This window comes from Engystomops pustulosus, chromosome 1 (assembly GCF_040894005.1).
Source record: "Engystomops pustulosus chromosome 1, aEngPut4.maternal, whole genome shotgun sequence".
NCBI lineage: Eukaryota > Metazoa > Chordata > Amphibia > Anura > Leptodactylidae > Engystomops > Engystomops pustulosus.
The window spans coordinates 39,403,968-39,425,971 of record NC_092411.1 but is presented as its reverse complement, the minus strand read 5'-3'; the positions used below and the strand labels follow the sequence as shown (position 1 = coordinate 39,425,971).

General features: G+C 42.2%; 1 protein-coding gene across 3 annotated transcripts in view; it reads left to right on the top strand.

Annotated features, from left to right (window-relative positions):
* Positions 1-22,004, top strand: part of TNPO1 (transportin 1) — a 52,761-nt gene that overhangs the window by 4,480 nt on the left and 26,277 nt on the right. For all 3 annotated transcript variants that reach the window (XR_011853395.1, XM_072138753.1, XM_072138761.1), the window contains exons 2-4: positions 3,548-3,623; positions 20,302-20,451; positions 21,403-21,509. Coding sequence is in view for 2 of the 3 variants with exons in the window: in XM_072138753.1 (XP_071994854.1) it covers positions 3,548-3,623; positions 20,302-20,451; positions 21,403-21,509 (333 nt within the window). In the remaining variant the exon portion in view is untranslated. The remainder of the gene's footprint in view (positions 1-3,547; positions 3,624-20,301; positions 20,452-21,402; positions 21,510-22,004) is intronic.

Sequence of the window (22,004 nt, the reverse complement as noted above, 5' to 3'; positions counted from 1 at the left end):
TGTATATTAGTCTGTGTGTTGTCTTTGTGTTTCCATTTTATCCCTACGGGAAGCTTTTTTGATTAACTAATAAAGTTTATTGAATTTTTGACAATTATATATGGTATTTGGTTATTTACTCATACTCAATAGGGGTGTATCTCCTGTAATAAGGAATAGATCGGTACACACTTGCGTGCACCCAGCTCCCTCCTGATCACCTGCACAGGGAGTGGTTTGTATAAGTAGATGTCTTATTTGGGGACATTTTCGCAGTTTAGTGTCTATGGTTTTGTCTTGTACTTAAAGGGATTGTCTGGAGGTTAAACCTGTGGATGCTTCCCGAAAGCGGCTGACCATGGGTAGTACATGGTATTGCAACTAAGCTCCATTCATCTCTATACAGCTGAACTTCAATACAAACCCTGGTCAGGTGTGGAGTGTTTTTTTGGAAGAAAGCGGCCATGTTTTTCAATAGTTGTAGGCCACGGATCTGTTGCTTCATACCTCTGGACCCTGTGTATTTGCTAACTACTAGAAGCCACTGAGAACATGACGGTGTTTATGACTGTGGTGCAGATTAGATGGTCCCGGGAATGAGGAATCCTGGGATTAGGAGGGAGCAGCGTATGAAGAGCTCTTAGCGGAGATGACTTCTAGTAATCCCCCGTGCTGCCGCCACATGACAGAAAGCAGCAGATTATGTGATGGGCACTTGTGCTCTGTTACATCGGCCACTGAAGTCGTAAATAAGAAAAGAATTTTGGAAAAGCAGTTTTTTCCTCCAATGTTTTGTAGAAAGAGAAGTTTTGTCTCTAGGAGATGCATCTATCGTAAAGGAAATCCATCATGACACTTACTTAGGATGCACATACTCCCTGGTTTTTCTTGACGGATTTTGACGGTAGATTTCCTTTAAGGTTTGGGGGGGGGGGGCAGATTTTCCTTTGTCCAATAACTTATTTTGGATTACCAAAACCAGCTGAGCAGTGCTGTGTCCATGCTCAGGGTCCGGGTCAGTTCCCCCTGATGGTATGACAGACATATATTTGGAATATCCTGTGAGATGTTGGAGATGTATGCGCCTCCACCCTCCTTAAAGAGGTTTTCCCTCAAAGCAAGTTTGGCCCTACCGTGTGGACAGGGAATAACTTGCGTGGGAAACCCCCCTTTCTCCATGAAACCGGACAATCACCTGCGGCTGGGGTAAGAAATAAGGGGTCACATACTTGTCCCACTCAGTTTTTTTTGTTGGTCCAGAGCTTCTGGTTTGAGCTCCTGTACCTGGGGTACTGAGGACTTCTTATACAATGACCCCAGACAAGGGAACAACACAGGAATCGACATCTAGTCTCTGCGGAGGCCACTCATTGGATAACGAGATTTATTTGACAACCCCCCCCCCACCCCCCCCCACACACACACACACACACACACACACACACACACACACACACACACACACACACACACACCAGTATCTCCAGGAGAGTGCTAGGCCAGAAACTGGAAGCATAATACAGAATTGGGATCATTTCAGTTTTTTATTGTGTTGTATTTCTTGGGTGTTCTCCTTATAGATGGAAAACGCATTCAAAATATCCTACATAGCTGATCTCCCTATCACCACCTCAGTTTGTCTTCTTGGAGCATGATATTCTAGTTTCTGGGCACGTGCATCCTCTGAGTCACAATGACCTGCACACCCAGCCAGTATAATACAGCCGGAGTAATGACGGTCGCTGCATTATCCTTCATACCCCGGGTGTAATATGGCTCATGCTGGAGAGGATTCCTGTGCCTGACTCACTAGTTAGATGTGTCTACAAGTCACCATAATAGACACTTGTGAATATTAGATTCTTTATGGTTCGTTATAATCTTTCTAGTAATGATGTGTCTCCCCTCCATTCATTGGAGATATAAAACCCCTTCATAGAAGGAAGGAGAGCAGGCGCCGGGCATCAGCGCAGCTTTTTCCCTTCTTCTTCTGAGTTATTAATATAACCAATCATCAGGGGTAAAAATAGCCGCTGCTGAGGAATATACTTTACATACATGGCATACGCTCTTATTTATAGTGCATTCAGAAAGACGACAAATCTTACCTGAACCTCTTTGTGTGGATGGAGATGTCATATAGGATTGTAGTGCACTGTGAGGGGTGAGAGGGTAGTGTAAAGAAGAGCGAATGTCATTTTGGAGGTGATACAATTGGACTCCAATAACCGATTATAGGGGGACGAGGAGGCAGACCCCTGCATATCTAATAATCAGTGGCCTGTGCGAGGTGTTTGCCATCAATAACAGAGATGTAGACAGATCTCATTGTCTACTTTATAATAAGTATATATATATGTATGTATGTGTATAGATACAGGGGGGGGGGCATATATCAGTGCTTCTGTGTCAGTTTTCTGGCACTAAAATAATCGAAAATTATCGAGACCACGCCACTTCCATGCTGGGTGAGTATAAAGGTGCAGGGGTTGTTCCTGTCACATTTTTTTAAAAGCTTGCAAACATTCGCAGATTTTTACGCAAAACGCCAGGTCGACCTGTCATAGCTAAACTTTAATAAAAGTGGAAATTTTTGTATAATTTTTTTTTTTTTGTATGGGGACTGCAGTGGTTTTCTCTTTTAACAGCATTGAGGCATATGCTTTACAGCAGCCTTATGGAGCAATGGTGTGGAATCACTACCGAGCATGCCTAACAAAATGCTCCATAAACCTCAGATAGGAGTGGTAGATAAGATGGTACCAATGCAATGGTTGTGTGTTTTTTTTACTGCTTTGACACTCTGACACTGGTCACGAGGTCACTTATTCCAAAAAGTCAACGTGACTTTTCAAAGTAGTGGAAAGACTCTGCTTCATTGTCTCTATACAGTCATTTAAAAACTGATTTGGAAAGGGGGGAAGAAGTTGTGAGTTACCTTATTTGAGTGAATATGTTATGTATTCATCTTCCCCAGATTCTTATTTAAATGTAGAAAATTTATGTTATCCACAGTAACAAGTAACAATTCTGCTAATGAGCCTGAAACACCCTGTGGGGTGTTACCAGAGCCCCTCCATACTCTGGCTACACGGGATTTTACACTCTCCTTCCCCTAAGCCCCTTCCTGTGATAATCTCATATAGAGTCGGGGGTTTAGCTCCTTCACACTGTAACGGCCTGTGAAGCTACAACACAGCGGGGCTCTGGTAACACGATCCAGAGCCTGTCTTATTCATTAGAATAATATTGTTCTTGTTATTAGAAGGAAGCAGGCTGCGGATAACAAGTATAAGAAGATTACCACTGTCACAGTGCTTGTGTACCTGCGCCTATCTTGCTCTATAACATGCTCTATAACATCTGCCGCCTACACATCATATTTCATGTGAAATTTGTCTGACCTGTCCTTGAGATGGATGCGTTGTAGTAGTAGGTATAGCTGCCCATATGGACGAGTTGTTAATCTCTGATCAGACATTAATTCCCCTATTATCAGCTGTTTTGGAAATCTTCTCAAAGTATATATTTTTCGCATGTCTCGTTTTACCTTAACTCTTTGTTTCAGAAATTGGAGCAGCTCAACCAGTTTCCAGACTTCAACAATTATCTAATATTTGTTCTCACCAAGCTAAAATCTGAAGGTAAGGTCCACTCCATAGAGGTTGAAATGTGCGGTGTTGGGATTTCTAATAGTTTGGTCGTCTTTCAGGCCATGGTTCACAAAATGGGCTCAAATTCAGATTTGTGGTTCAATTCAGTGTATTGATCATGTGATACATTGGGGTTACAGGATATAGGTGTGATAACACTGTAGAGCCACATCACTTAACGTATCATGTGATGAGTCCACCTAGAAAGCCTACAGAATTTATCCCCCCCCCCCCAAAAGACTGATGCAGTATGCCCAAAATAGCGTAAAGCTCCTCTGTGACCCCCAAATATGGCAGCCAGAATAATTCCCTGCATCAGCAGGATCTGTCACTAGGAAGGCTTCTTGCACCAGTTTTTAGGCTTGTTGTATGTCAGATTATCATCCTGGGATATGAGGTGTTAATGTAAGAATTTGGTTTTGAAACGTTTGAATGTAAAGTCTCACTCACATTTTTGCATAACTAATTCTTTGTATATCCTGCTCCAGGAGGGGACTGGTGTGAATTTGAAAGTTTTTGAAAAATTTTAAATCGGGCTGAAGTTGAGGAGGTCGTTGAATGTTGCACATTGTGAGACATTTGTACACCAGAAAATCTACAATTCCCCACCAAATATTCACAATATTTTTGTTGCAACAGCAGCAGCCTGTGTCTCGCTCTCCTCGTGCTTTCTTCCCATTTTCCACAACATCCCCCTCCCTCCCCTGTCTGCTCAGTGCACATGGCAGGAAGAGGGGAGGGAGCTGGATGAGTGTGGAGGAGACACAGGCTGAAGTTTAATGGGAAGATTTGTAGATTATTTCTACAGACTTTGCCAGACCAGGCTGTCCAGTGTGTACATGAGTGGTGACACTATTTCTGGTGATTGTGACTCTTAGTCTACATTTTCCCTTGGCTCTCGTGCTTTTCTGTGTTGGATTGCACTTTCCGCTGCTGGGTGGAGAATTTGCTCCTATGATTTGCTTCTCCCTCTTCATCCTTCACAGACTGTGTATGTTTATTGACTCCTTGGTGAGATGCTGTCTAGTTGATTGCAAGATGGAGTTCAGCAGAAATTTCAGGGAAAAGTAGATCCAGGAGAGAGGATAAGTTAGAGGGAACCTGTAACTACACTAAGCCCCCCTGATCTCCCAAACATTACCCTCTTCTGTTATATGTATGTCCCCTGGAGTTCTTTTTAGCATATTACTAGGTGAGATAAAAGATGAAAGATCTTATTTATACCATGCAGTTGAGCAACCCTGCCCACTCCGTGCCCATGATATCCTAGCCCATTCTCATTGCAGTGTCATTCTCCGGCTATCTGGAGATTTCACGCAGTTCTCTAGTGATATCGGAACCGGCACTGTGCGTACTGTGCCAACTTTACAGGTGCCTGTTCAACGCGTGGCATGCAATACACCTTATACAGGCAACACACCTCTTATAAAGACCCAATCATCGATAACATCACAATGATCAAAGCCAATATGGCGGTGCCCATGCATCACCGGCTTTTGCCTACTACTGGCTGCTTTGCAGGAGGCTGTTAAGGGGTTAACACTCTTGTTACATGTGGTAATGTGCAGCAAACGCCTTCCTTGACCAATGAACCCTCTACATACAACCTTAAGACTTGTGACCGACTAATATTTGAAATTTGTAAGAATTCCAAAGATTTGTAAATTGGTATTAAAAACGATATGGAAGCCATTCATGTGTGTCCTGACCGCTGCCTTTCAAAGCCGTGGAATCGAAGAACCTCTAGCTGCTGTGAAGGTGTTAAAATCAACTATGGTTGAAAGAAATTTTAACACCCACGTTTTTTCTGCTACTTCATATACATTTGGCTTGTGATGGATCCGAGAGTAATTGGTGCAAACAGCCAGAAAATACATAATTTCCCTCTACTCTGCGATTGCTATAGCAACAAAAGAGTAATGGCTTTTTTTTTTTTTTTTTTTGGAACCTTTTGATACATAAATTGAAGTAGCTGGAAGTCATGTTTTAAGTCCTTCTCGCACAGCTCCATTCCTCAGCATTTATGTAGATTACCCAGCTCTCTTTCTAAAATGTATATATGTATGTGACCTGCTGCTCCACATAATATATAGCGAGAGGAGGAAGCCGGGGTCATGGCTCCGGGATTCGGTGTGTATTTTACCAGATTCAAGGCTGCTGCTGGTTTTCTGTGTGGCCCTAAATATTTAGCAAAAACATATGACCCCCCCCCCCCCAATTAATTTTTTAAGTGGGGGGTCTGTTGAAGAAATCCCAAATGCAAAGAATGTTTACATTGTATGTGTTTTATTTAAAGCTTTTACTTTTTGGTCCACCTGGCCCCTTCCCTTTATTTTCTGTGTCCCTAGGATCACGGAGATATGTCACCATATTCTGACACCTATAACTTTTTTTTTATACTTCAGTTGTACTTCTAGTTACTGCTTATAAATTTTACAAAAATAATTGCCCTACCAGACAACTTATATTTGTCTTGTTCCTTGTGTGCATAGCAGATGGGATGAATCATTTTGCTTCCAGTAAAATTGTTACACTTTTGACAAACAAATATAACATGAATTATAAAAGAAAATCATCGTCTGTTAGTAATTTCACGAGTAAATAACTCAGACACAAATATTGGCCAGCAGTTTGCGGTATTCATCGCCTTCTAGCAATTGTGTGTTAAAGGGTTCCTGTCCGTGTTTTACTCTAATAAACTACCAGCCCCCTAGTGTGAAATATTCTTTCTAGAATTCTCTCTTTTTATGTGAAATCTCACCTGTTTATAAGGAAACTCCTCCAAAGTTGTGTGGCAATGAGCAGAAGAGTCATATTTCTGAGATGAGTCAGTCTGAGAGGCTAGAGGGGTGGCGGAATTTCAGATACCCATATTTTGGGATTTATAGTACTTGGAACAAATATTCTGGTTTCAGATGAAATAAGAGAAGCTCATATCTAATATCGGTGATTCTTTGACTCCCTGTTTGTCAGGTTCTGTATCTCAAAGACTAAGTGTGGTGATGGATCTTTATCTGCAGCTCACATTCCCAACTATACCTCATCTCTGGTTGTGTAGCTCAAAGAAACAGACGTCATGTGACTGCATGGCTCCAGCTCCTCCGGAGCCTATCATATATATCAGTGTTGGCAAACCTATGGCACAGGTGCCAGAGGTGGCACTCGGAGCCCTATCTGTGGGCACCCACGCCATCACCTAGCACAAAGGTCACCATTAAGGACTCCTCCTCCTGCAGTCACAGGCAGCCCAGAACGTGCCATGTTCAGCACTAGTTTAAAGTAACTTGATGAGGATGGGAGGAGCAAGGAGGAGTGGGCAGAGCTAGATTATCATTGAAGCCCCTTCTCAGGGCCTGCGATTCACCCTGTTAAGGGGAAGCTACAATAATAATCCAAATTTCTCCATCATTCTACTGTATTGGTGTCTTCAGGACTCCAATACGTTCGAATCTGTGACACAGCAGGGAGCAATAAGTTACTTTAAATTGGCATTTGGCACTTTGTGAAAAATATGTGGCTTTCGGTTGTAGGTTGGGCACTCAGTCTCTAAAAGGTTCGCCATCACTGATAAATATAATAATCTAAAGTGCCGCTCCCCCGCCAGTTTCTCATCCTAACTCAGCTCAAGCAAATATGACTCTTCTCTTTTACATGGCATCGAATCTCGGTCAGCTCCATAGAGAGGACAAGAGATGCCGACCAGCGGCTCTCATCTTTGAGAGCGACGAATGATCAATAACTGAAACCCCCACCAATAAGCACATTGGGCCCTATCCTGTAATGTAATGATGTATGAATAGAACTCTTCATACATGGTGGATGTCAATCATTGATGTTGTCGTATCATTCCCATGTCAGCCTGGAGTCTTTATAAGACATTTGACATAAGACAAGCAATTTGCTGGTGGCACACTGTTATAGATACCTAGACTATCCTACATATATAGTTTCGTAGTTTATACGGTTGAAAAAAGACACTTGTCCATCAAGTTCAACCAAGGAAGGGATTGGATGAGGAAGGGATTTAGGGGAAACGATTATATACAGCATAACAATCAATTTTATTTATATATGCTAGTAGTGATCCTAGGGAACCTAAAAAAAGTTAAGTAAAAATATATTTTAAAAACCTAAAAATTCTAATTACCCTGCTTCCCCAGAACTGATCTGAAAATAACCGAACATGTTTGTCAATTTATCACTGTGTCACAAAAGTCTTGGTCTATCAACATATAACAATGGTTATTTCCAGCAGCAAACCCTGTAAAAGCACATTACGCCCAAATGTCAAACGGCACTTTTTTGACATTTTACAACAAAAAATTTTTTTAATATAAACCATATATATACCCAGCGCCTTATATACGGTGAAGTATTTAATTTTTTTTTTCTTTTTACATATATAAATTTAGTTGGATGCAATCGTACCAAAATAATAGTTAGCGGTGTCATTTGGAGCCCACAACGAAAGCCCTAAAAAGTGAGCACAAGAAAATTGCGCAAATTTGTTTTTTTATCCCCTACAATTCAATTGTATTTAATTTTTTTTTTTTTTTTTGTATTCCAGCTTCTTAATACACAGAATGTAATATTAAATATCGTCACTGCAAAGGATATTTTTTTTTAGGCAGGAAACAAGCTTCTTAAAGATTGGGAGTTAAAAATAGAAACTCAAACTAAAGTGGCCTAGTCCTTAAATTAAAGGACCACCATGGGATTTGGTGGTTTATGCCATCATTATTCTAATGTATTAATATCTGATAAATTTATATTTTCAGCCCTTGATATGAACCACCTAAGCTTGAGACATGCAACACATCCTAAAAAATACAGTACCATTAGTGTGGTGACAAATTTGGACTTTTTCACCCGTATGAGTAAAACAAAAAAAAAAATCTGATGCCAGGGAACCTTTGAGTCACAGGGGTTGACAGATGGTCTGATGATGTAAATGTCACAGTTTATACAGGAGAAGGATAGAGTCCTATAAGGACAACTGTACCCATTGGTCACTAAAATTTAACTTTTATTTATACAAAAATACTAAAAAATGGAAAGACAATACTCCATCCACTATTGTGACTTTTAAAATTATCAGCAGAGATAGATTGCAACCACTAAGGCTGAGTCGGATATTATCAGACCACCAATGTACTCTAGTGAGTGCTGAAAATTCCCTTATTAAAGCGTATATATACCCATCTACCCCACATATCTACTGGGAGACGATACTCCCTATTTCCCTAATGACTAATCTCAGCGTCCTAAGGGGAGGAGGGGGAAGGGGGGAAGGGAGGATTCCTATCAGACTAAGCTGACACACTGTCCCTACTAGAGGTGCTAGATAGCGTTTTCTGAGTATTGGTGGACTGTCTCCTATCTTATTCCCTATTTGGTTAGGCTGCTGCACACTGCTGTGCTAAAATAGAAACAAAGTTAGCCCCCCCGACATGTTTCGCCACTCGAGGTGGCGTCCTCAGGGGTATCGGGGCTATAATGCGGCGCACACCGCGGAGCAGTGCCCTATATGGACTTTAGTCGTGACGTCACAGTGGGGATCGTCTCCAGTAGCCAATCATCTTGCGAGGGGCATGGTTGGGTAAGCCAATCCCCAATGTTCTCGGCCGGTGACGTCACATGAGGGGGTGTGGCTCGCGCATGTCAACTGACTTAGTATCGGAGCCATAACCTTTTCAATGCGCATGTCAGAAGGGTTTGAAATCAGACCGGGCTTAGAAAGGGAATGCGCATGTCGAGGGACTTAGTCTCCAGGAGAGGATGCGACTATGCGTCGGACATAGGTATTGTATGTGCTATTCTTAAGGTTGTAAGAGTGGATATTCTGCCAGGGGTTATTTAATGATTATTTGCATCCCCGAGGTGTGAGTTCTAGGGGCGGTACAACAGTTGATATTTATACAGATGTGCCGATATTTATTGAATACGCACAGAATACCCTAATTCCTCCAGCCATATAGAGATATATAGAGGTCCCTCGTATATATTATCCCTCACTGTAGCAGTGTAAATTTCAACACTGGGATAATGGTCATATAGTGGCGGTGTGCTCATATGGATGAGTATTATCTATGTGGATTCAAAAGAATCGATTCATATAGTGTTATATATTGACTCATATCATAGAAAAGCTGCGAAGGTAAAGCCTTCATTAAGACCATTGGGATTCAATGTGCCCAATCTATAGATCCATTTTGCCTCAAGCTGTAAAAGCTTGTGGTCCAGATCACCTTTTCTGATGCCAGTTTTGAGGCAGTCAATCCCCCAAAAACGTAGGTGTTCATAATTATCCTTGTGCACAGTTTGTATATGTTTGGATAGTGTAGTATCCTTCTTAGTTCTTACTGTGCTCAAGTGTGAAGAAATCCTTTTTCTCAGCTCTTGTATCGTCTTTCCTACATAGAGCTTCGGACAGCTACACTGTATCATGTAGATAACCCCAGTTGTTTTGCAATTGATGTATTTTTTAATCTGGTATGTCCGATTATTTTCTGAGTCCGAAAAAACTCTTTTTCTGACCATGTACTTGCAAAATGAGCAATCCCCACATGGGTATGACCCTGTTATGCGGGGAGGTAGCCACGTTGTTAGTGGGGTGTGTTTCTCGCTGTAATGGCTCCGTACCAGTAGATCTTTTAGATTTTTTCCCCGTCGGTACGTTATAGAGGGGAAATTAGTTAGTACTGGTTGTAGATCCTCGTCCGCCATTAGTAGAGGCCAGTATTTGTTGAGGATGTCAACAATTTGTTGGGAATAGCCATCATAAGTTCCGATACATCTGATGGGTCCACGTTTTTGGTTCATGTGATTGTTCCCAAGCAGATCCTCTCGTTTCGTCAATCTTGCCTTTTGGTAAGCTCTATGTAGGGTCTTTTTTGGGTACCCTCTTGTTATGAAGCGTTTGTACAGATCACCACATTCTTTCTCAAATTCATGTTCTGTTGAGCAGTTCCTTCTGGCACGAAGGTACTGTCCGGTGGGAATACCCTTTTTCAGGGGGGTCGGATGCCAACTATGCCACTCGAGTAGATTATTGGTTGAGGTTTCCTTTCTGTAGATAGATGTTTGTATTTTGCCCTGTACGTCGATGGTTATATTCAAATCCAAGAAACAGATGTGCTCGTGATGAATTTCTGATGTGAAGTGCATGCCTATCTTGTTATTATTAAGCTGGGAGACAAATTCGTGAAAGAGGTCTTTATCACCCTCCCACAGGATCAGGATATCGTCGATATACCTTCCCCAGTAGGCCACATGTTTTGTGAACTCGTGTAGATCGTCAGAGAAAACTATGGTGGATTCCCACCATCCTAGGAAAATATTTGCGTAGGTGGGTGCGCAAATGGTCCCCATGGCGGTGCCTCTTACCTGATGGTAGAAGGCACCGCCAAAGAGAAAGTAATTATGGGTGAGCAGAAAGTGAAGAAGTGATAGTAGGAAGCTATTGTGTTTCCTATACTGTGTCCCTTTAGTGCTTAGGAAATAGGTTACTGCTTGTAATCCCAGTGAGTGCTGTATATTACTGTACAGGGCCTCTACGTCAAGGCTTGCCAAGTAAGTATTTTTTGTTACTGTTATTTCTTGTAATCTGGTAATGACATCCTTGGTGTCACGCAAGTAGGACGGCAATGAGGTGACAAACGGCCGTAGTAGTTTATCAATGTATTCACTTATCGCCTGTGTGAGCCCATCATTCCCAGAGACGATTGGTCTTCCCGGGATAGGTTTTGTCTGTTTGTGCACCTTTGGAAGGGCATAGAAGGTAGGTATTGTTGGCTTCTTGATAAGTAAATATTTGAATTCGTCTTTGGAAATCATGTTTTGCTCCAACGCCTCCGTGAGAATGGCTGATAGTTCTTGGACAAATTTATCAGTGGGATCCCTCTCTAGTAAGCTATCGGTAACGAGGGACATAGAAAAGATGAAACCACATAAAAAGTTAATCGCCTCCAATCTTACGAGAGAGGAAAATAAGGCACTGGAAGAACTAATAGCTATGGACGAGGTTGTGTTCAAACCCTCAGATAAGGGGGGGAACATAGTGGTGATGAGCAGGGAGGAATATGTAAACATGGCTAAGCGCCTACTAGCCGATAAAAACACCTATAGCTTACTAGAGAGGGATCCCACTGATAAATTTGTCCAAGAACTATCAGCCATTCTCACGGAGGCGTTGGAGCAAAACATGATTTCCAAAGACTAATTCAAATATTTACTTATCAAGAAGCCAACAATACCTACCTTCTATGCCCTTCCAAAGGTGCACAAACAGACAAAACCTATCCCGGGAAGACCAATCGTCTCTGGGAATGATGGGCTCACACAGGCGATAAGTGAATACATTGATAAACTACTACGGCCGTTTGTCACCTCATTGCCGTCCTACTTGCGTGACACCAAGGATGTCATTACCAGATTACAAGAAATAACAGTAACAAAAAATACTTACTTGGCAAGCCTTGACGTAGAGGCCCTGTACAGTAATATACAGCACTCACTGGGATTACAAGCAGTAACCTATTTCCTAAGCACTAAAGGGACACAGTATAGGAAACACAATAGCTTCCTACTATCACTTCTTCACTTTCTGCTCACCCATAATTACTTTCTCTTTGGCGGTGCCTTCTACCATCAGGTAAGAGGCACCGCCATGGGGACCATTTGCGCACCCACCTGCGCAAATATTTTCCTAGGATGGTGGGAATCCACCATAGTTTTCTCTGACGATCTACACGAGTTCACAAAACATGTGGCCTACTGGGGAAGGTATATCGACGATATCCTGATCCTGTGGGAGGGTGATAAAGACCTCTTTCACGAATTTGTCTCCCAGCTTAATAATAACAAGATAGGCATGCACTTCACATCAGAAATTCATCACGAGCACATCTGTTTCTTGGATTTGAATATAACCATCGACGTACAGGGCAAAATACAAACATCTATCTACAGAAAGGAAACCTCAACCAATAATCTACTCGAGTGGCATAGTTGGCATCCGACCCCCCTGAAAAAGGGTATTCCCACCGGACAGTACCTTCGTGCCAGAAGGAACTGCTCAACAGAACATGAATTTGAGAAAGAATGTGGTGATCTGTACAAACGCTTCATAACAAGAGGGTACCCAAAAAAGACCCTACATAGAGCTTACCAAAAGGCAAGATTGACGAAACGAGAGGATCTGCTTGGGAACAATCACATGAACCAAAAACGTGGACCCATCAGATGTATCGGAACTTATGATGGCTATTCCCAACAAATTGTTGACATCCTCAACAAATACTGGCCTCTACTAATGGCGGACGAGGATCTACAACCAGTACTAACTAATTTCCCCTCTATAACGTACCGACGGGGAAAAAATCTAAAAGATCTACTGGTACGGAGCCATTACAGCGAGAAACACACCCCACTAACAACGTGGCTACCTCCCCGCATAACAGGGTCATACCCATGTGGGGATTGCTCATTTTGCAAGTACATGGTCAGAAAAAGAGTTTTTTCGGACTCAGAAAATAATCGGACATACCAGATTAAAAAATACATCAATTGCAAAACAACTGGGGTTATCTACATGATACAGTGTAGCTGTCCGAAGCTCTATGTAGGAAAGACGATACAAGAGCTGAGAAAAAGGATTTCTTCACACTTGAGCACAGTAAGAACTAAGAAGGATACTACACTATCCAAACATATACAAACTGTGCACAAGGATAATTATGAACACCTACGTTTTTGGGGGATTGACTGCCTCAAAACTGGCATCAGAAAAGGTGATCTGGACCACAAGCTTTTACAGCTTGAGGCAAAATGGATCTATAGATTGGGCACATTGAATCCCAATGGTCTTAATGAAGGCTTTACCTTCGCAGCTTTTCTATGATATGAGTCAATATATAACACTATATGAATCGATTCTTTTGAATCCACATAGATAATACTCATCCATATGAGCACACCGCCACTATATGACCATTATCCCAGTGTTGAAATTTACACTGCTACAGTGAGGGATAATATATACGAGGGACCTCTATATATCTCTATATGGCTGGAGGAATTAGGGTATTCTGTGCGTATTCAATAAATATCGGCACATCTGTATAAATATCAACTGTTGTACCGCCCCTAGAACTCACACCTCGGGGATGCAAATAATCATTAAATAACCCCTGGCAGAATATCCACTCTTACAACCTTAAGAATAGCACATACAATACCTATGTCCGACGCATAGTCGCATCCTCACCTGGAGACTAAGTCCCTCGACATGCGCATTCCCTTTCTAAGCCCGGTCTGATTTCAAACCCTTCTGACATGCGCATTGAAAAGGTTATGGCTCCGATACTAAGTCAGTTGACATGCGCGAGCCACACCCCCTCATGTGACGTCACCGGCCGAGAACATTGGGGATTGGCTTACCCAACCATGCCCCTCGCAAGATGATTGGCTACTGGAGACGATCCCCACTGTGACGTCACGACTAAAGTCCATATAGGGCACTGCTCCGCGGTGTGCGCCGCATTATAGCCCCGATACCCCTGAGGACGCCACCTCGAGTGGCGAAACATGTCGGGGGGGCTAACTTTGTTTCTATTTTAGCACAGCAGTGTGCAGCAGCCTAACCAAATAGGGAATAAGATAGGAGACAGTCCACCAATACTCAGAAAACGCTATCTAGCACCTCTAGTAGGGACAGTGTGTCAGCTTAGTCTGATAGGAATCCTCCCTTCCCCCCTTCCCCCTCCTCCCCTTAGGACGCTGAGATTAGTCATTAGGGAAATAGGGAGTATCGTCTCCCAGTAGATATGTGGGGTAGATGGGTATATATACGCTTTAATAAGGGAATTTTCAGCACTCACTAGAGTACATTGGTGGTCTGATAATATCCGACTCAGCCTTAGTGGTTGCAATCTATCTCTGCTGATAATTTTAAAAGTCACAATAGTGGATGGAGTATTGTCTTTCCATTTTTTAGTATTTTTGTATAAATAAAAGTTAAATTTTAGTGACCAATGGGTACAGTTGTCCTTATAGGACTCTATCCTTCTCCTGTATAAATTGCATATATCATGTACCCAGTCACAAATTGATCGCAATATAAACTTTTTCTTTGGGTGTGAATGTCACAGTTTCACTCCTTCATGGCACATGTGCAGGTTTTCATCCGGGTCTTAATGCGACTTTTATGACCACAATCTGGTGAGAATGTTTTTAGGCGTACATACTGCTCTCCAAACCTGCCAGAAATATGATTGTTACATGAGGCCGTTTTGAGAATAAATGAAATTGTTGCAGCGTAATCGATGGTAAACCAACCATGATTGGCTCAATAAGCAGTATAGCAGATGGGACTTGGACAAAACGTATCAGTCAGTGGATTATAATGCAATTTCTTTGTCTTGCTTCTGCAGTATTCAGATTCAACTCATAAATGTGCGAGGGCTTTCTGCAGGGGCTCCCCATGTGTGTCCCTTGTCTACAAGGATCTCTTGTGCCTGATTGTTTTCTACACTCACCGGCCACTTTATTAGGTACACCTGTCCAACTGCTCGTTAACACTTAATTTCTAATCAGCCAATCACATGGCGGCAACTCAGTGCATTTAGGCATGTAGACATGGTCAAGACAATCTCCTGCAGTTCAAACCGAGCATCAGTATGGGGAAGAAAGGTGATTTGAGTGCCTTTGAACGTGGCATGGTTGTTGGTGCCAGAAGGGCTGGTCTGAGTATTTCAGAAACTGCTGATCTACTGGGATTTTCACGCACAACCATCTCTAGGGTTTACAGAGAATGGTCCGAAAAAGAAAAAACATCCAGTGAGCGGCAGTTCTGTGGGCGGAAATGCCTTGTTGATGCCAGAGGTCAGAGGAGAATGGGCAGACTGGTTCGAGCTGATAGAAAGGCAACAGTGACTCAAATCGTCACCCGTTACAACCAAGGTAGGCAGAAGAGCATCTCTGAACGCACAGTACGTCGAACTTTGAGGCAGATGGGCTACAGCAGCAGAAGACCACACGGGGTGCTACTCCTTTCAGCTAAGAACAGGAAACTGAGGCTACAATTTGCACAAGCTCATCGAAATTGGACAGTAGAAGATTGGAAAAACGTTGCCTGGTCTGATGAGTCTCGATTTCTGCTTCGACATTCGGATGGTAGGGTCAGAATTTGGTGTCAACAACATGAAAGCATGGATCCATCCTGCCTTGTATCAACGGTTCAGGATGGTGGTGGTGGTGTCATGGTGTGGGGAATATTTTCTTGGCACTCTTTGGGCCCCTTGGTACCAATTGAGCATCTTTGCAACGCCACAGCCTACCTGAGTATTGTTGCTGACCATGTCCATCCCTTTATGACCACAATGTACCCAACATCTGATGGCTACTTTCAGCAGGATAATGCGCCATGTCATAAAGCTGGAATCATCTCAGACTGGTTTCTGGAACATGACAATGAGGTCACTGTACTCAAATGGCCTCCACAGTCACCAGATCTCAATCCAATAGAGCATCTTTGGGATGTGGTGGAACGGGAGATTTGCATCATGGATGTGCAGCCGACAAATCTGCGGCAACTGTGTGATGCCATCATGTCAATATGGACCAAAATCTCTGAGGAATGCTTCCAGCACCTTGTTGAATCTATGCCATGAAGAATTGAGGCAGTTCTGAAGGCAAAAGGGGGTCCAACCCGTTACTAGCACGGTGTACCTAATAAAGTGGCCGGTGAGTGTGTGTCTGTTTTTAAACCTGTTGAAATAAAAAAGTTTTAATTTGGGGTGAGGGGGGGCTTTTCTGGATAATGTCCTATCATCAGGATCCACTTGGTGAGAATCCCAGCCCCTGCTGTACCAGGCAGCACCAGAGGCTATACAGGAGGCAGAGCCAATGGCTGTATACTGTCCATGCCGCTCCGTTTTTATCAAGGGAATGATAACTGAGCTGCACCTGTCTGGCCAAGGTCTTTTAGGTTCCAGTGCCAGAGGCGGGTAGAACCCATATTGGACCCGCAGCGACCTGGAACAATCGCCTACCTGAAGAAAGCTCATTATTTTCATAACTTCTCTTCTCCAAAAAATAAACTTTTTGTATTGTGCCAAGATTGCAGGTTAATCTCTACACATTTAATAGGTGACCTTAGGTCACATTCTTGTTAATTGGTGTAGTGGCAGGTTGAGTATGCATCCTACAGCTCTACGCTATAGGAGCATATGAAACTGCTGAGCACACCGCTCCACTCTTTCCAGCACTTAGTTGTCTAGGTCACAGACAGTGAATCTGAGTTATGTCCTCCCCTATTTTTGACACTCCCATAGTAATGCATGGTTCAGCAGAATGTATGCTCCACCTGACGCTAATCAATGAGGGATATTGGGACCCCCATTGTCATGAAAGATGGACCTGTTCTCATGATTACTGAGGGTCCCCCACCGATAACCTTATCTCCTATCCTGTGCACAGGAATAACAAGCTTGGTACAAACGCTTTAACATTAAAATTGGGAGTGGGCGGTGGTGGTGTGATTTAAACACCTCACCAGACCCATCTTTAGTGAAGTATATCGTTTTTTGGGGGGTGACCTGGGACAATTAACCACGTGACAACCAGGCCCTTTTTGGTTTTAAATTTTTCACTCCCCAGGTTCAAAAATATATACCGTAACAGTTTTTATGCATGTAGGGAGCTGTGTGGGGTCTTGTTTTTTTTGTATAACAATTGCACTTCATAGTGACTGTATTTAATATTCTTTGCTGTCTACTGGGGAGCAGGAAAAAATTCCATATGCAGTGAAATTGGTGAAAAAAATGCATTTGTGCCTTTTTCTTGTGGGCTTTTACTGAGCCCCCTAAATTACATGTCAAATTTATTATTTGGGTCATTGCGATCACAGGGATATTCTTCATTTTGCCATCTTATGGCGCTAATAACTTTTTCATACTTTGGTGTACAGAGCTGTGTTTTGAATGACATTTTGACACTTTAAATACTACCATTTTGAGGGCTTTTAGGCTTTTGATCACTTCTTATAGAATTTTTGCAAAATGGCAAAATTTTCAACTTTGGGCCTTATTTTCCATCATGGGGTTAAAAGCCGGAAGTAACTTTTTTTTTTTTTTTAAAATCTTTTGATTTGGACATTTTCGGATGCATTACTGTTTATATCCGTTCTAGGGAAAGGGGAGTGATTTTAAGTAATACAATGTGTAAAAAGACTTTGTGTGACCCGAGGCTGCCATAGCTCGAGCTACATCACATGAGCGCCTCTGCTGTGTGCCATTATTTCGGGCTGGAGAGAACAGGGAGGTTAAAGGTGTTTTCCCACCAAGTTATTGAGGCCGATTGTGCAAGTTGGGCCCAATTTTTTTTTTTTTTTTTTTAATGATCAGTGGGCAGTTAAGTGTCCCAAATTGCCCTGACTGGTGCTGTTTAAGCCTTTTTTGGCATTGGAACGTTTTCTGTCTCTTTCTATGGCCTTTGTAGACTATAGAATAAAGCATGTGCTGCACAATGAGCGCTCTGTGTTTGTGACTGCAGCCTCTAATCCTATGTATTTGTGGGGATGCCCTCCATAGGGTTTGTGCTGATAACATAAGGGATCTTCTGTGTGACTGCTGTGGCGTGCCATGGATGAGGGCGGCCGGGCACTTTTCATTGTGAGAAGCTTTGTATGGGCTTCTGTGTCAATATTTTATTCCAAAAATAAAACATATTTTCCCATTTTTGGTTTTATGTTTTGGCCGTACAGTAATAATGGTTCGCCTCCTCAAATTTGTAATTTTTTTTTTTTTCTGAAGAAAAAAAATAGGAAGCTGAAAGTTATTGTCCTAGAGAGTGAATGCCTTGTGCCTTACTCATAGCTGAGTGTTTCTCCTTTTTTTTTATTTTTTTTCCTCTTGCTTATTCTTCAGGAAAAGAATCCAGCTGCTGTTCTTCAGATTATCTGTCGGACTCGGTTCTCACATGTGATCCTATTGTAGTGTTTTATTTTTATTAATTTTTTTTTTTAAATGGGGTTTGTAGCCTGTTTAAAAGGGACCAAAAGTGTTTGTGTGTGTGTGTGTGTGTGTGTGTGGGGGGGGGGTTGGTATTTTTTTTTAATGAGCCTATGGAGCATTCTTATAGTGGACACTTTACATTATATATTGATATGAATGACGCCTGGTAACAGAATTAGTAGTAGTTGTGGCGCTTGGAATACCCAAGTAGAATTACAATATATAAACTACACCAACATGTGGATCCCTACATGAAGATCTGCACTGTGTGCATCTGACATACTACAAGATAACAAGTACGGGACACACGACTATGATTGGTTGCGTTTTCCAGATTTCACGGACAACTGCAGTGTAGCATACTGTCTCTGTGCATTATAGCGATGTAATACAAGGAGTCTTGTGTAATGTATCACTATGATTGAGTTCCGTCCTCAGAACTGTGATCGCTCAGTGAAATCTCTTCCATGATTGGCACACTAATCACAGTTGTCTCTGGGAGCCATAAGATTGAAAATTCATAGCCCTGACCATCCCTCCAACCAAACTGGGGAGATTGCATTTCTTTTTGGCTTATTGGGGGCATTAAAATCTGCAGTCATTGCTGTAGTATGCTGAGTATTTGCACCACATTGTTTGGTTATTAATATTTATGAGGAGTAGGAGGCCTGGCAGTCTTCTCTGTATTTCTATGATGATATGACCAATATTGTACTTGCATGTTGTAAATATTTCTTGCTGCCAAAGCTCCAGGGAGAAATCCTGGATAGTTGTATTGTGTAGTATGGGTATAGTAGGCAGCACACAGGAGGTTTGTAAGGCCTTGTGCACATGATAATGTGAGCCCCATTTCCTACTGTTGGATCTGGAAGATAAGTGGTAGGTGTAAGACCTGCTCTATATTTTGTGATGTGCAATAGACCTGTATTGGGAGATGAGGTACCCACAATTTGTGCGGCTAGCACACTGAACTATTTTGAAGTATACTCATTTAAAGATGCTTAATATCACATTCTTCAGGATTACTCACTGAAAAATGAGTTCTTTTTTGTAATGTTGGTTGGTCTTGGAGTGTGCTAGTGGGTTCTGTAGTAATTAGTGTTTGCTAAAGGTCTCCATTGCTAAAGGGCCTGTGACGGGTCAAACAATATTGTACAGCGGGAGGAGCTGAGCAGATTGTACATAGTGTCCTATCTGCAGGACGCATGTTATAGAGCAAGGGAAGCTGAGCAAGTTGTCCATGGTGTCCTATTTACAGGCAGCATATTATAGAGCAGCAGTGTCTGTGCATGTTATTGAAAGGCGGCTAATCGCTGGATCGGTTTTGCTGAATGTTTTCTCCCAATATCCCATTTTGGATATTGTTTCTACTTCGTAAGGTGAAAATTGTGACAGATTTATTGCAGTCACTAGCTCAGGGATAACAGAGAATTTTAGAAGCAACAGAAAGGAGGGACACTGCTAGGAGCGTTTAGGCTGAGGCTAGGTTGTCCCAATGTGTATCAGCACTTTATAAAAGTAACTGCTCTATACTTTGTGCATTATTAAACTGACGGATGAATCCTCTGTATGAAGCCCAGAGGGACCATGGGACAGAAAATAACTAACTCCAAGTAAAACCATGTAACGCAATCTTGGCTCCATTTCTCTTCCAGATGAACCCACCAGGTCCTTGAGTGGGCTGATCCTGAAGAATAATGTAAAAGCTCATTTTCACAATTTCCCAAATGGAGTGACGGACTTTATCAAGAGTGAATGTCTGAACAACATTGGGGACTCGTCTCCCCTGATTCGAGCGACAGTGGGTAGGTGTTGTATTTATTTGTATGTCATTGATACCTGGTAGAAGCCAGTCCCAGAGGCGGAACCTACAACTGTCTCAAAACAGATTCTGTGTTCTCCGTCACTCGCTCCTTGAATGGAGCATTGGGGCGCCTTCACACATGGTGTTTTTGGAATGCATTTTGAAACGCATGTGTTTTTACATGTTGCCATGCTTTTGCTGGTTTGAAAGCATTCTTCATTGCTGGAAGTGTAAGCAGCTGTGTCCCTATGTTGGGGCACAGCTGCTTACACTTCCAGCAACAATGAAATGCTTTCAAAATGTTTGTTTAAAAGCGCAGCGCTAGCGCAATGTGTGCGTTTATCGGGCCGAACACATTTGTGTTTGCAATGAAACGCATGTGATTGGTAAGCAATCAAATGCGTTTCACTGGGAACGCTAACGAAATCGGGCTGAAGCACGGCCCCCTGCACTAGCAGTATGTGCTACTGTACCCAAAAAGTTTAAGGGGCTAATGAAGACTTCTTAATGGCTTAATTTGCAGAGCGAGCGGAGAGCTCACGTCTATACTTGTGGTCAGTGGGGGTCCTAGCAGTGTTCGCAATTGGACACCCATCACCTATATACAGGATAGTCTTCATTATGGTCTTTTGCCTTTCAAGTTCCTTTCATAAAAAAATAAGTAGAACAGTAATAAAACCACCCAGTTGGATGCCAGCAGGTGCAGTGTCATCCTGCTTCTTGTTCAGTAGCTAGGGTGTGTTTTCATCTGTTTTAGCTAATATTAACCTGAAAAAAAAAATAAATATATATATATATATATATATATATATATATATATATATATATATATATATATATATATATATATATATATATATATATATATATATATATATATTTTTTTTATATTACACGTACCTGTGTTTTTCACTTAATTCTGGTCTTGTGGTTAACTCCTATTTCCTCCTAGGTATCCTGATCACAACCATTGCTTCAAAAGGAGAGCTTCAGAACTGGCCAGAGCTTTTACCAAAGTTATGTGGATTGTTGGACTCGGAAGATTACAACACGTGTGAAGTGAGTTTCTCTTCTCTTAAATGTAAAGGCTTGGCATGTGGTTATTTGGGAAATGCAAAGCTCAGACGTGTGCAGAAATTTTTAACTATTACTTGGCACACAAGCTCCACCACCAGAAATGTTTAATGTTTTTTTCCTTACAAATGAACCATGAATTAGCCTGTCCTATCTGCAGGAAACCTGTTAGAGCAGGAGGAGCACCGTGTCCCATCTTGACAAGACAATGTGCATAAATGGGCCGAAAACAGCGGAATGTTTGTGGCCTATTTTGATGGTAGCCGAATGGCAGATTTGGGACCTGATATACGCTCACCGGCCACTTTATTAGGTACACCGTGCTAGTAACGGGTTGGACCCCCTTTTGCCTTCAGAACTGCCTCAATTCTTCGTGGCATAGATTCAACAAGGTGCTGGAAGCTCCTCAGAGATTTTGGTCCGTATTGACATGATGGCATCACACAGTTGCCGCAGATTTGTCGGCTGCACATCCATGAT